The sequence below is a fragment of the Colobus angolensis genome, unplaced genomic scaffold, assembly GCF_000951035.1.
Source record: "Colobus angolensis palliatus isolate OR3802 unplaced genomic scaffold, Cang.pa_1.0 Scaffold16, whole genome shotgun sequence".
Lineage (NCBI taxonomy): Eukaryota > Metazoa > Chordata > Mammalia > Primates > Cercopithecidae > Colobus > Colobus angolensis.
In genome coordinates, this window is record NW_012114710.1 from 2,239,353 (window position 1) to 2,250,762 (window position 11,410).

General features: G+C 37.7%; 1 protein-coding gene across 1 annotated transcript in view; it reads right to left on the bottom strand.

Moving 5' to 3' along the window:
• INTS8 (integrator complex subunit 8) overlaps positions 1-11,410 on the bottom strand; it is a 63,150-nt gene that overhangs the window by 27,898 nt on the left and 23,842 nt on the right. Inside the window, exons 7-11 of the mRNA XM_011937199.1 lie at positions 10,791-10,891; positions 9,921-10,062; positions 2,815-2,885; positions 2,247-2,422; positions 941-1,074 (exon numbers count right to left, since the gene is read on the bottom strand). Coding sequence (XP_011792589.1) covers positions 941-1,074; positions 2,247-2,422; positions 2,815-2,885; positions 9,921-10,062; positions 10,791-10,891 — 624 coding nt within the window. The remainder of the gene's footprint in view (positions 1-940; positions 1,075-2,246; positions 2,423-2,814; positions 2,886-9,920; positions 10,063-10,790; positions 10,892-11,410) is intronic.

Here is an 11,410-nt window from a genome sequence, read left to right on the forward strand (position 1 = left end):
AGTAGCTGGGACTACAGGCGCCCGCCACCTCGCCCGGCTAGTTTTTTGTATTTTTTTTTTAGTAGAGACGGGGTTTCACCACGTTAGCCAGGGTGGTCTTGATCTCCTGACCTCGTGATCCGCCCATCTCGGCCTCCCAAAGTGCTGGGATTACAGGCTTGAGCCACCGCGCCCGGCCGACATGGCATTTTAAAAGCTATTTTCATTTGCACTTTCTATGCAGGAAAACTTTCTAATAGATAAACTCAGAAACAGGTAAATGTATTAGCTGGGAATTTTTAAAGGAACACTTAAAGCCAAAAATGCTCCATAATGAAGTATTATGCTACAGAATGCATAAATAATATACCAGTTACATATATTTACAACTATATTTAAAATGCAGCCAGGCGTGGTGGCTCACACCTGTAATCCCAACACTTGGGGAGGCAGAGGCGGGTAGATCACTTGTGGTCAGGAATTTAAGACCATCCTAGCCAACATGGTGAAACCCCATCTCTACTAAAAATACAAAAATTAGTCGGACACGGTGACAGATGCCTGTAATCCCAGCTACCTGGGAGGCTGAGGCAGGAGAATCACTTGAATCTGGGAGGCAGAGGTTGCAGTGAACCAAGATCATACCACTGCACTCCAGCCTAAGCGACAGAGTGAGATTCGTCTCAAAAAATAAATAAATGAAATAAAATGCATATATTTTGTCAACAAATGGAAAAACTGATTTTTAGATGTTATTCATTCAATGGTATCTTTTTGTTTCTGACATTTCCTATTTTTTCTGTCAATAGATGTTAAAAATGCAATTATGGTCATGTGAAGGTCTTAAAACTGTTAAGTAAAAGAGGTCCTTATTATCAAAAAGGTTAGGGAACAGCTTTTCTATTAAATTACCTCAGAAAACAACAGCAATTTTCTTATTTGTTCTTGACATAGGGTTTACCTTATTAGACACTGTCCAGAATTGGCGCTCTGAAGTCATACCATGTAATTCAATCAAAATTTGTCTAATCCTCCAAGGATCCACTGACAATATCAGTTGATGCTCTAACTGACCAATGTTGACACTTGCTGAAGCTAAAAAAAGATTTATATTTCAATGATTTAATTCAAAGATATACATATGAGAATGAAAATTTACTTAAAATTATGTATTTTGTATTACATCTATAAATTAAAAGCTGCTATCATCTTGAGAATTGATTCAACATTGTGTAAATTACGTATTAACTTTATCCTCACATAGAAAACCTAACACAATTTTACTATATCTACATTTAATAAATGAATGCATTTTAAAAATAAAGATAATGAAAATATAAACAAGATAAAATCAATATTTAATTCATGCAAAGAACTATATGGAATATATGAAAATAACTTATACACAAACTTACACACTACTTATACACTACTTTTGAACATCATGTGTTAACAAAAGCATATATAAAATGTTAATTTTGAGTAATAAACATTAAGCATGTGGTTTTTGAGAGAAAGGGGCATGCTCTTCCCAGAGAACCAAAAATGATGACCAAAATACCTAATTACAGCTCAGCTATCAGGCACTGTCTTCAATAATGCATTTCCAGCATTTCTGTATGTGTTAACCTTACCCCTTTCCTTTACAACTGGACATTCAACCAGTTTAAATCTAGTGAAGGTCAAAGAAACTAAAATTTTGCTTTTGTTAAACCAACTGAATTGTCTCTCATCTATATTAAATGTTGAAGTGTATGTTTCTTATTTAAAACTAGCATTGTATTTTCTACTTATATTTGTAAGGGCAAAAATGGGGAAAAAAATAAAATAAATAAGGCAAAAATGGCAATATTGACAAAAATGTTCAGCCAGCAGATACTAGCAGTGATACAGACTGACATGCACGAAAGTCTGTCGTCTTTTTGGTCCCAGCATCTCTCACCACTCCTCTCCCCTCCCCCACCTTTTTTTTTTTTTTTTTTTTCCTCCATGAACATATTGGCAGCACTGTTACCTTGCTCTATTTCCCCAGCTAAAATCTTTTATGTATCTAGGCCTGAAACTGCACTAATCATTGGCTTGGCAGAGCTCCAGAGCATAGCTGCTTATACAGAAATCTGATATGGAAGACAGGTGAATTTCTATTAATTACCAACACAAGTGTTAATTAAAACAAACAAGAGAGAATCCTCAAATATATTTCAATGTTAATTTGAATAGAGGGGCAAAACATGCCAATATTTTGGCTGGCAGACTAGAGAGCTAACCTGGGATATCATAAAATGAAGTTACAGGTTTAATGCACAGATTTACTCTAGGGGATCTCTTCCTCATCTGATCAACAAGTAGCTTTCGTTCTTCATCTTTCAACAATGTAATGAAAAGCTCATGTGAAGAAATCATGAAAACATACTGCAGATCTTCCAACCCCAGACACACATTCCTAGATCAGTAAGAAATATTGTGAAACAAAAAAGTGTATAATTTAGTTTGAGAAAAACAATCATATCAACCAATTTTAATAAGCTATTTAAAAAGTCACCATTAAAGAAGCTGTATAACGATATTTTAAAATAGATTTTAAAATTTCCTTTTGGTCCTTATTTAAAATTGTGATGTCAATGCCACAATATTAAAAAATGGTAACTATATAATCCTAACGTCTCATGTGGCTATACAAATTTGAACTTAATGGGTTCTCAAACACCAGTTACTGCTTGGTTAAAAGATACCCAAGACAAAAACAAAAGATAATATAGATATTTTTTTCACAGGACTAAGTTCAAAGTTAAAAAAAGAAAGAAAGAAAGAAAGAAAGAAAAGAAAGATACTTACTTCAGAAAAGCAGCCATGTTTCCTTTCAAAGACTCTGAAGCTTTTTCTAAATTTATTGATCTTGAACATACCTAGGAATTTGAGTAATTTTCATTTGAATATGGGTACTTTTAAAAATGTAAATTATAATTTGAAAAGGGAGGATTTAAAACAACCGAATTTTCCTTTTTCAACCATGTACCAATCACAGATTTGGTTAAGTAACTTAACAGAAGAGATGAGACCAAGGAATAAGAACCCATTACAAAGAGGGAATGGAATGTGACCATTTTAATAAGTACAGGTGTATACATGTACCAAAGAATAACCTAGTTACCATGCTATACAGTTCTCACAGAATTTATCAAGTATGTTGCCAAATTATATTAAGTGATAAACCACAGAAATCAGTAGCTCCTGTCAGAAAAGAGTTAAAAAAATAAAAAAATGTTAAAACCAAAAAGAAAATAATTGAAAAGAATAACTGATTTATCACAAATATAGAACTAATGGTTCTATATTCATGAGCTATTCATGAATAGTTTAAAAAGGTAAGCAAGGTTTAAAAAGTAAACAATGCAAACAAAGAATAGAAACTAGTTATGGTTATATCACTTATCTACAAATAATATTTTCATATTATTTTGAATTTATTCATTAGATTAGGATTCCTCCCCAAATATTATTTATAAGAAGCCAAAATAAAATATAACTAGCATAAAAGTCCATAATCTCAAGAAATTGCTAAATATTTTCTATGTTGACACACACAAAAAATAGAACGTTCATAGTAGTATTAATCACAGTAGCCAAAAAGTAGAAATCACTTGCAGTCTACCAACTGATGAACACACAAATACAGTATATATCCATTCAATGAAGTACTATTCAGCCATAAAAAATGAAGTACTGATACACTCTACAATATTGAAAACATGCTAAATGAAGGAAGCCAGTTACAAAAGATCATCTATTTCATAGTTCCATTTACATAAAATATCCAGAACAGATAAATCTATAGAAATAGAAAGCAGATTAGCAGTTGCCTCAGGTGGTGCGAGATTGAGAGAAAATGAAGAGTGACAGGTAATGAATAAGAGATTATTTTTCTGGGGTGAAAACAGGAAGTGAAGTGATAGTTGCCCAACTCTATATTAAAACCCACTGACTTACACACTTTAAGTGTGTGAACTATATGGTATGTGAATTATATCTTGATGAAACTGTTATTAAAAAAAACAGGCTGCGTGCTCCTGCCTCTAATCCCAGCACTTTAGGAGGCTGAGACAGGTGGATCACCTGAGGTCAAGAGTTTGAGACCAGCCTGGCCAACATGGTGAAACCTTGTCTCTACTAAAAATACAAAAAAAATTACGTGGGTGTGGTGGCGCACACCTGTAGTCCCAGCTACTAGGGGAGGCTGAGGCAGGAGTATCACTTCAACCCAGGAGGCAGAGGTTGCAGTGAGCCGAGATCAGGCCACTGTACTCCAGCCTGGGCAACAGAGAAAGACACCCTCTCAAAAAAAAAAAAAAAAAAAAACAGCAGTGTTTTAAAAGCACTGTGTTCAAATACCATTCTCTGATTAACAAATTAACTTATCAGTAAATAATATCTGAGCATCTTGGAATATGTATTATACACTTACATTCTAATAATTTTGCTCCTTTGCTGCCATATGTAAATATATTATGGTAAGTAATAAATATCTGAGTCTCCTTTTACAACAGATTACTTATTCACATAATGAGATGCATTTTACATGTGTCATGGAACAATGTAGGGAACATGGGTTAACTTCTGATTAGCAAACCTAACAATATAAAGAAAATTAAGCAGGGCATGGTGGCTCATGCCTATAATCACAGCGCTTTGGGAAGCCGAGGTGGGTGGATCACCTGAGCTAACAGATCACGTTATGTGAATTTCACGCACCTCAATTTTAAAAAAGAAAAATTCAAACTAGTGGGCATCTCGGTAGATGCTTTAATATTAAAATAATAAATTTTAATACTAATAAACAAGATGAAATGAACAAATCCTTAGAAAGTAACTTTTAAAACTAACTCTAGAAAAATGAGAATACAGCTCTATGATCACTGATCAAAAACCTTCCCACAGAAAAATTACCCAGGCCCAGACTTTACTGGTAAATTCTACCCAACACTGAAAGAGCAATGACTTCATTTTTACACAGACTCTTCCAGACAACAAAAAAGACAGATGCCTCAACTTATTTATAAGGCAAGCATGACCTTGACACCAAAATCAAAGGCAGGACAAGAAAAAAAGAAATTTGTGCGTCGGCTGGGTGTGGTGGCTCACACCTGTAATCCTAGCACTTTGGGAGGCAGAGGTGGGAGGATCACTTGAGATCAGGAGTTTGAAACCAGCCTGGCCAACATGGTAAAACCAAGTCTCTATTAAAAACACAAAAAAATTAGCTGGGCATGGTGGTGGGTGCCTGTAATCTCAGCTACTCTGGAGGCTGAGGCAGGATAATCACTTGAATCCGGCAAAGGAAGTTGCAGTGAGCCGAAATCACACCACTGCACTCCAGTCTGGGCGACAGAGTGAGACTCCATCTCAAAAAATAAAAAATAAAAAAATAAAAATATGTGCATCAATCTCACACATGAATGTAGAAAAAAAAAACTTCATATATTGGCAAACCAAGTTCAGCAATTTCTATTAAAAAAAGATCATGACCTAGTTGGGTCTATTCCTGACATGCAAAGGTGGTTTAACACTTGAAAATCAATTATACTTTATCACATGAACAGGTAAGGAGAGAAATTATGTGATCATTTCAAAAGACATAGAAAAAGCATTTAATACAATCTACAAATAATTCATTATTTTAAAAACAGGACCTTCAGTGAACTAAGGAGAGAAGGGAACTTCCTTAATCAGATAAGGAATAGCTACAAGAAAAACCTACAATAAACATCATTCTAAATGGTGAAATAGTGCAAGCTTTCCTTCTGAGACTGGGACTGAGATGAGGCAGTTCACTAGTCCCACTTCTACTGAACACTGTACTGGAGGTAATAGCCAGCACATTAAGAATAAGTAAAAAGAGGCCGGGTGCGGTGGCTCACACCTGTAACCCCAGTACGCTGGGAGGCCTAGGCGGGTGGATCACCTGGGGTCGGGAGTTTGAGATCTGCCTGACCAACAAGGAGAAACCCGTCTCTACCAAAAATACAAAATTAGCCGGGCGTGGTGGCGCATGCCTGTAGTCCCAGCTATTCAGGAGGCTCAGGCAGGAGAATCACTTGAACCTGGGATGCAGAGGTTGCACTGAGCAGAGATCGCATCATTGCACTCCAATCTGGGCAACAAGAAAGAAACTCCATCTCAAAAAACTAAAAGTAAAAATAAATCAAAATTAAAAGGTTAGAAAAGGAATAAACAAAATGCATTCTTTACAGATGACTGCATACATAGAAAAATGAAAAAATATGGATAAAATAGAATTTTTAGAAGCTAAGCAAAGTCGTTGGATATAAAATTATCAGAAAGTTAAATTATACCTCTGTATCAATGCATAAACTATTTTCAAGTCTACATTTTAAGAACTATATAAAAATTTCAGACTTCTATGGAAAAATCAGAAAGTTCTAAAGGATACTAAAGACTACCTAAAGAAATCAAGAGCCCTCATACCCATTCACGGGTTAGGATACCCAATAATGTAAAGATGTAAATTATTGGGGGTCTCCCTAAGCACACTTTGGCTTGGGAGGCTGCCCATAAAATTTTTTCTAATATAAAAAAGAAGCTAAAAAAAAAAAGAGACATAATTTCTTTCTAAACTGGCTTCTAAATTTAATGTAATTCCAAACAAAAATACAACAGATTTGTGGAACTTGACAATCTGAGTCTAATGTTTACACATAAAAATGCAAAGGACTGCCGGGTGTGGTAGCTCACGCCTGTAATCCCAGCACTTTGGGAGGCCGACACGGGTGGGTCACGAGGTCAGGAGTTTGAGACCAGCCTGGCCAATATGGTGAAACCCCGTCTCCACTAAAAACACAAAAATAAGCCGGGCATGGTGGCACATGCCTGTAATCCCAGCTACTTGGGAGGCTGACGCAGAAGAATCGCTTGAACCCGGGGGGCAGAGGTTGCAGTGAGCTGAGATCATGCCACTGCACTCCAGCCTGGGCAACAGCATGAGGGACAAGAATAACCAATACAACCTTGAAAAAAAAGGTAGAACTTGCTCTCAATGGTATCAGGATGTGGACATAATGAGGTATGGATAAAGAAATAGAAAAGTGGTATAAAACGGCTCAGAAACAGGCCTGTACATATATAAACACCCGGCATACAATAAAGGTGGCCCTAGAGATTGATGGAAAAAGATTAACCTTTCAGTAAATGGTGCTGGAACACTTCCTACTTCACACAAAAATCAACTGTAGGTTGATTAAAGATGTAAATGTGAAAGGAAGGCTATGCTATAAAGCTTTTAGAAGATATAATAGAAGAATATCTTCATGACATGATAGGAAAAAGCTTTCTTAAGCAACACACAGAAATCACTATAATGGAAAAAAATTGGTAAATTTGATATTAAATTTAGGAGCTTTGGAACAATATAAAGAAAATTAAGCTGGGCATGGTGGCTCATGCCTGTAATCACAGCACTTTGGGAAGTCGAGGTGGGTGGATCACCTGAGCTCAGCAGTTCAAGACCAGCCTGGCCAACATGATCAAATCCCATATTTACCAAGAATAAAAAAATTAGCCAGGAGTGGTGGCACGTGCCTGTAGTCCCAGCTACTCTGGAGGCTGAGGTGGGAGGATGGCTTGAACCCAGGAGGTGGAGGTTATAGTGAGCTGAGATCACATCACTGCACTCCAACCTGGGTGAGAGAGTGAGACCTATCTCAAAAAAAAAACCAAAAAAGAAAAGTCAAACTCAGTGAAGATATCTGCAATATTTAAAATTGGTTTAAAAAAGAATATATACAGATCTCCTACAAAAATAAAGCTCCTTCCAAAAAATAGATGAACAATGTAATAGAAAAATGAGGCATAACACGGCCGGGCACGGCTCATGCCTGTAATCCCAGGACTGTGGGAGGCCAAGGTGGGCAGATCACTTGAGGTCAAGAGTTCAAGACCAGCCTGGCCAAAATGGCGAAACCTCATCTCTACTAAAAATACAAAAATTAGCTGGGCGTGGTGGTGGGCGCCTGTAATCCCAGCTACTCCAGAGGCTGAGGCCAGAGAATCACTTGAAACTGGGAGGTGGAGGTTGCAGTGAGCTGAGATTGTACCACTGCACTCCAGCCTGGGCGAACTCCAGCCAGGCGCAGTGGCTCACACCTGTAATCCTATCACATCGGGAGGCCAAGGCAAGTGGATAAGCTGAGGTCAGGAGTTTGAGACCAGCCAGGCCAACATGGCAAAACCCTGTCTCTACTAAAAATATAAAAATTAGCCAGGCATGTTAGCGCACACCTGTAGTACCAGCTACTCAGGAGGCTGAGACAAGAGAATCGCTTGAACCTGGGAGGCGGAGGTTGCAGTGAGCCGAGATTGTGCCACTGCACTCCAGCCTGGCCAGACAACAGAGGAGGTGCCATCTCAAAAAAATAAAAAAAGCAGAACTCCATCTCAAAAAAAAAAGAGGCATAACACTTGGAAAAGTACCTCAAAAAACAAGATCCATGAGTAAAAATTAAACGAAGAGTTGTAGAAATGAAAACCTCAATGAGATACTGTTATACAACCACCTCACAGGCGATCTGACAACATCAAATGTTAACAAGGATATTGACCAAAGAGAACACTCAGCCATCCTGGTGGTATAAGCCACTCGGTTCTTAAAAATTAATGTTGCAGATATATTTTTCCCTAGGTATATAACATAAACTGGTACATATGCACACCTAGATATATGTACAAGTATGTTCCAAGCAACAAAAACTACAAACACCACAAATGTCCCTAACCATATGTGTATATAGCCAAAAACTGTAAAAAACACAAATGTCCCCTATCATAAGACTGAAGAAATTGTGGCGTGGTCCATATAATATTGTAACTTTTTTTTTTTTTTTTGGAGATGGAGTCTCTCACTGTCGCCCAGGCTGGAGTACAGTGGTGTGATCTCCGCTCACTGAAACCTCTGCCTCCCGGGTTCAAGTGAGTCTCCTGCCTCAACCTCCCGAGGAGTTGGGATTACAGGCGCCTGCCAGCATGCTTGGCTAATTTTTTGTATTTTTAGTAGAGACGGGGTTTCACTATGTTAACCAGGCTGGTCTTGAACCCCTGACCTCATGATCCACTCACCTCAGCCTCCCAAAGTGCTGAGATTACAGGCGTGAGTCACCGTGCCCAGCCTCTTAAAGGAAAAAATTGTTATTTATATACAACTTGAATAAATCTCACAAACCTCTTCAGTGAAAGAAGATGAAGAATACATATGGTATGATTCCATTTATATGAAGTTCAAAATAGGCAAATTAAAGAATGTTCTCTAAGGATGCATACAGAGGTGATACAACTATAAATGCAAGGAAGAAAATTATGATCACAAAAGCCGGGGGAGTGGCTACCTCGAGGGAAGGTAGAGGAGGTTGTAAAGACCACAGCAAAGGCTTCTAAAGTGCTGGCAACGTATTTTTGGAAGTGGTATTATCTGCGCTTTACGTACTTCTCTCAATGTCTGTAACATTAAGACTGTTAAGAAAGAAGTAGAGTGATCCAGTAGAAACACAGATTCACAGCACACATGAGAGACTAGAGGTTTAATTTGGGAGTTCTTAGTAAACAGGTGATGAAACAGATGAGTGAAGTTTTGGAAGTAAATAAAAAATGATGAGTGAGCCAAGTTCCATGAAAAGAAATACTAAAGGAAGAGCAATAGAGGTCAGTGAAGGACTAAGGAGAATCCAATAAAGATGCTGAAGAAACATGTGGGAGAACTAGAAAAAGAGCTACAGCAGAAGACCAGGCAGAAGGGCAGAGTCTGTCAAAAGTGCCAACTGTCAGGTACAGAAAGGCAAGGCAGACAGGAAAAAAGGAACTGGATTTGGCAATTAAGAGGTCACTGGTAAGCTTAAAGCAAATTATAAATCAAAAGGGGAAAGAAAAATATGTCATACCTCAAGAAGAAAGTCTATTTTCTCTTTATTTGGTCTAAGAAATAGTTGGTTAAATTGAACACTAATTGTTCTGCCTTCCAGTATATCACGAACTGTATTACAGGCACAAACTTTAAAACAGATTTCATCTAGAGCTTCATTTCTGTAGAATACAAAAGTAGATCAACTAATGTTATTTTTACAAAATAACATTACAAAAGAAAGGTGTATATTACAAAACTATATTCACAGGAATGAGCCATTTGTTCTTGAGAGGTAAAATTTTAGAATATTCAAGCATACTAATAAATATATACCAAATCATGGGGAGAAAAAAAGCAGAATAGGTTTTGAATTTATCAAGGGACAACTTAGTTACACATTAGACAACAGAATGAAATTTTGCTATGTATTATTTTTCCCCCAAGCGCTTTTTTTTTTTTTTTTTTTTGAGACCGAGTCTTGCTTTGTCGCCCAGGCTGGAGTACAGTGGCGCAATCTCGGCTCACTACAACTTCCACCTCCTGGGTTCAAGTGATTCTCGTGCCTCAGCCTCCTGAGTGGCTGGGACTACAGGTGTGCACCACCACGCCCGGCTAATTTTTGTATTTTTTGGTAGAGACGTGGTTTCACCATGTTGGCCAGACTAGTCTCAAACTCCTGACCGCAAGTGATCCACCCACCTTGGCCTCTCAAAGTGCTGGGATTACAGGCATGAGCCACCGTGCCCGGCCCCACAAGCACTATTTAAAACAGACTATATTAATTTTCCGTACATTAACAACATGAAAATAATGTCACAGAGCCATAGGTAATTTGAAGATGTGGTTTTGATAACCAGAATGCACTTGCTGTTCTATTCAAAAATCAAAAAGTAATTTTTCAACTTACCCCTGTTGAGCTTTCTGAAAGAGTTCCCTTAGGACTGACTGTCGGAACTGGACAGGTAAACTCAAGGTTAAGTTGTCTTCAGTGAAAATCTGTATTACCTCCTAGAACACATACATAAAGTTGCACCCATTTCAAAAATCATGGTAAAGTGTTTTACTTTAAACAAGTCTTTGTATAATGGAAAATACAAGTTGAAAAAAATCACAAAAATATCTTACTATGAAAACCTTTTCTTCCTAAAATTTTAAAATTTGATTAAGGGCAAAAATAGCCCTGCTACCCCTTTTTTAAAAGTGAAGATCACAAACCAAAAATAAGAGGTAAGAAGGGAATTATTCAATAAGAGGCAATCCAGCTATGTTATCAGAAAAAAATTTTAGGCCAGGCGTGGTGGCTCATGCCTGTAATCCCAGTACTTTGGGAGGCCAAGGCAGGTGGATCATGAGGTCAGGAATTTAAGACCAGCCTGGCCAACATGGTGAAACTCTGTCTCTACTAAAAATACAAAAATTAGCCAGGTGTCGTGGTGCATGCATGTAATCCCAGCTACTGGAGAGGCTGAGGAAGGAGAATCGCTTGAACTCAGGAGGTGGAGGGTGCTTTGAGCCAAGATGGCACCA